The 3237-nt window shown below is 63.9% G+C and overlaps 1 protein-coding gene across 1 annotated transcript; it reads left to right on the top strand.

The window, feature by feature from the left end:
- Positions 1 to 739: 739 nt before the first annotated feature.
- On the top strand, positions 740 to 3237 carry EMIHUDRAFT_460580 (hypothetical protein; the record flags this gene model as incomplete). The annotated part of the gene is made up of 2 exons (XM_005787289.1): positions 740 to 2754; positions 2905 to 3237. Coding segments are annotated over exons 1-2 (2322 nt in total), but the record flags the coding sequence as incomplete, so codon positions are not given.

Below are 3237 nucleotides of genomic sequence, written 5' to 3'. Positions count from 1 at the left end.
TCGCGCAAGAATGCCTTTCTCGCCAAACTCGAGTTCTCCACCGTGTGTTCTCGGTTTAAGCAGGTGGCTTTCTTTGCCCACTCATCGTTCCCATGGTTCTGGCCATCCTTACATTGCAGAGCGGAACAGGCACTTTATCGGCCCCCTCTTGCCACGGGTGCGGGCCCTCTCCAATGCGAACGTGATGTCGGCGGGAACCTCCCACATCTTGCACGACAGTGAGGAAGGGCCAATGGAATGGAGAAACAAGTACCTGCTGCGCCGGAACGCGGCGCTCGAGGCGGCGGGATTCGTGTACTAGGGATTTTGGGGCGCTTGATGAGGGAGCCGTGTACGTTGCGGGGCCTCGGTGAACCTGAGCGGTGACTGCTGAATTCACTTCTGAGTTCTCTTGAACGTCTCGGAAGAGCCGTACATGCGTATCTCCTTGTCCTATCTGGCACAAAACAGGTGCTGAGTACTGCGCTTAGAGACGATCGATTCATACACGCAGCGATACAGCATCGCAATCGGCCTTGTCGCTTGTGTTTGTACAATTTTGCTGTACCAGGTCGTAGCGCGCTAAAGCCGTAGCGGCTAGCGCTGTAGCGGGGTGCGTGTCTGCGTGAGCGAGAGGGAGAGGGGAGAGGGACTTGGGACCCCTAGGCTTAAAAGGGTGGGCCCTGGGGCGCCTGCGGCTTAAACGCAAAACCGGCTCAGCCTTGTGATTTCTTTTTTTCAGCGCGCCGCCTTCCAGAAGCACCTTGCCGTGCCCAGGCGCTCAGCATGCCCGGGCTGCTGGCGCTGCTCCAAGCTGCCGCCCTGCTGCAGCCTTACATCTCCGATGGTGCGCAGTGCACCCGGCCGGGGGAGGACGTGCGGCTCGTCCAATATTCGATCAAGGATGGAGATCGTTGCGAGGAGCCCGGCGACGGCTTCTCGCGCCCGAGCTACTATGGCACAGAGGGCTACAACTATTGCTGGCACGTCCGAAACCTAAACGAGCGCGAGCCAGAGCTGAAGCCCAACACCGGGATGCTCACCATCGCCGACACATGCTCCAGTAACACTGACGAGAGCCGTAAATCTCTCGTGATTGGGGCGCCCGCGCCGCTGGACGCAAACGACCCGTCGTCGATCCTCATAGTCGAGCTGCGACAAGACTGCTCCTTCTTTTCGACGCTGGTCAGAGAGCGCGGCGGTATCCGAGTGGGCAACGAGACGTACGACCTCCAGTGCGTCATCATTGGCGACAGCTCAAACCCGCTCCAAGTCACCAACAGCACCTCGCGGCTCGTGCTCGACTTTCAGCCCGACTTTTTGGTAACGCCGCGAGGGTCGTTGATGACGGAACACGCCTCGAAGCAGGCGGTCCTCGACGGCAGGGCCCTGCTTTCGCCCGCCGGCTCAAGCCCCAGGATTTACTCCGAGGCGGCGGCCCTGGCGGGAGAGGTGGGCGCGGGGGCGAGAACGCTGGCGTTCGGCCTGCAGCCACCGACCGAGACGTACGCTCGTCGAGGCTTGGAGGCGGTCTTCGATGCGGCAAGGCAGTTTGACGCAAACTGCTCTCTACCAGGTCGGCGCCAGCTCGGAGAAGCCACCAACTTCTCAGCGCGGCTGGGCGCCGCGCCCCGCACGGCAGCGCCGGAACGTGATCCGTGCGAGCTAGCCTCGCGGTGCGAAGCGGGCTCGTGCGTGAAGAGTCTGAAGCTGGGTGTGGTCCTCGAGAACTCCAGCTACAGCTTCCCCGTCCGGGATATGTGCGGCAACGCGACCGCGCTGTGGACCTCCCTTGGCGGCGTGGCCAATGTCTCGACCGCCGTCATCGCGGGGCGCAGGAATTCCGGCCTTGAGTACGTGCAAGCCTCGAGGGACGTGGACGACGCCGCGTACGAGAGCAGCCTGGCGTCGGCGCTGGCGCAGCTCAGGGATGACGGGGCGACGGTGGTGCTCGTCTGCTCTCCCGGTGCCGTGGAGGTGCCAAACATCATGCGGAACCTGAGCTACGCTCCGCTCGCCACCATCCTCACCACCTCGCTCTACAAGTCGAGGTATCGAACCCGGATGGCGGAGGGCTGGTGGGAGGGCGAGTACTTCTTGGAGACCTACCCCTGGGACAGGGCGCTGCCGGGGCCGAAGGGCGCCTTCACCAACTTGACCTCCCGAGAGTACCACGACAGATTTCGAGTCGAGTTTGACACCGCGCCAGGGCGGCACAGCGCAATCACGATCGCCGCCCTGTCGGCGCTGGCGTACGCGATCGAGTCGACTGGCTCGCTCAACACGTCGGCCGTCACCGAGGCGCTCCTGAGCTCCGAGCTGCCCGAGTTCTTTGGCAACATCTCGTTTGACGCCCACGGCCAGCAGGACGCTGCGCTCGCCGCCTTCCCCGTGATCCAGTACCTCCCCTTCAGCACGAGAAAGGGGGTGCTGGACGGGGTTGAGCTTCCGTTGGCTGACGTGGTCGACTATTCGGGGTGGGGCGAGACGATTCGGGAGGTTGCCTTTCCGATGCCAACCTGGGAACTCAGAGAGTGCCGCCGCGCCGACCCCTGTGGCGCGAACGGCTGGTGCAAGCAGGATGGCCCGGGCAGAGCCATATGCGAGTGCGAGGAGGGCTTTGAGTCGGTTGATGGTGGGCGCTGCTCTGAGTACCTGCCATCGCCTCCGCCTTCGCCTCCGCCGCCCCCAAAGGAGGAGGGGATCAACTTCCCGTACTACGCGATCGGCATCGCGTGCGTCGCCTTCCTGCTCCTCTTCCTCTCTCTCTGGGCGGTGCTGCGCCGAAAGAACGCGTACCAGACGCAGATCACCTTTGCCGAGAGGGAATTCGCGCGCTGGCAGGATCGCCACCGCGCTCGTCCCTCCCGTCGCCGCCGCCCTCATCGCAAGGAGAAGGCTGACCTTACCTCATTGTTCCCGCAGGTCGACCCAAAGGCGCGGCGGCGCTCCAACCTCTCCGGAAGGCAACTGACCAGCCTTGTCCAGCGGGCGGGCTGCTGCGGCGGAGACGCCCTTGACGAGGAGACGCTGACTCGCAGCCGCGCGCGCGTGGTCGCCGCGCCGTCGGTCCCGCACGACGTGTTCCACTGCTTCGTGAGCCACGCGTGGGCGAGCGGGCAGGACCAGGCGCGGTCGGTCAAGGGGCAGCTGCAGCGGTACGTCCAGAACATCCAGGTCTTCCTCGACGTCGACAACCTCGAGGACATCTCCCGGCTCGGCGAGTACGTCGGCAACTCGAGCGCGCTGGTGGTCTTT

This window comes from Emiliania huxleyi (assembly GCF_000372725.1).
Source record: "Emiliania huxleyi CCMP1516 chromosome Unknown EMIHUscaffold_1430, whole genome shotgun sequence".
NCBI classification, from domain to species: domain Eukaryota; phylum Haptophyta; order Isochrysidales; family Noelaerhabdaceae; genus Emiliania; species Emiliania huxleyi.
Note: the sequence above shows the minus strand (reverse complement) of the source record. Positions and strands in the feature narration are given on the sequence as shown.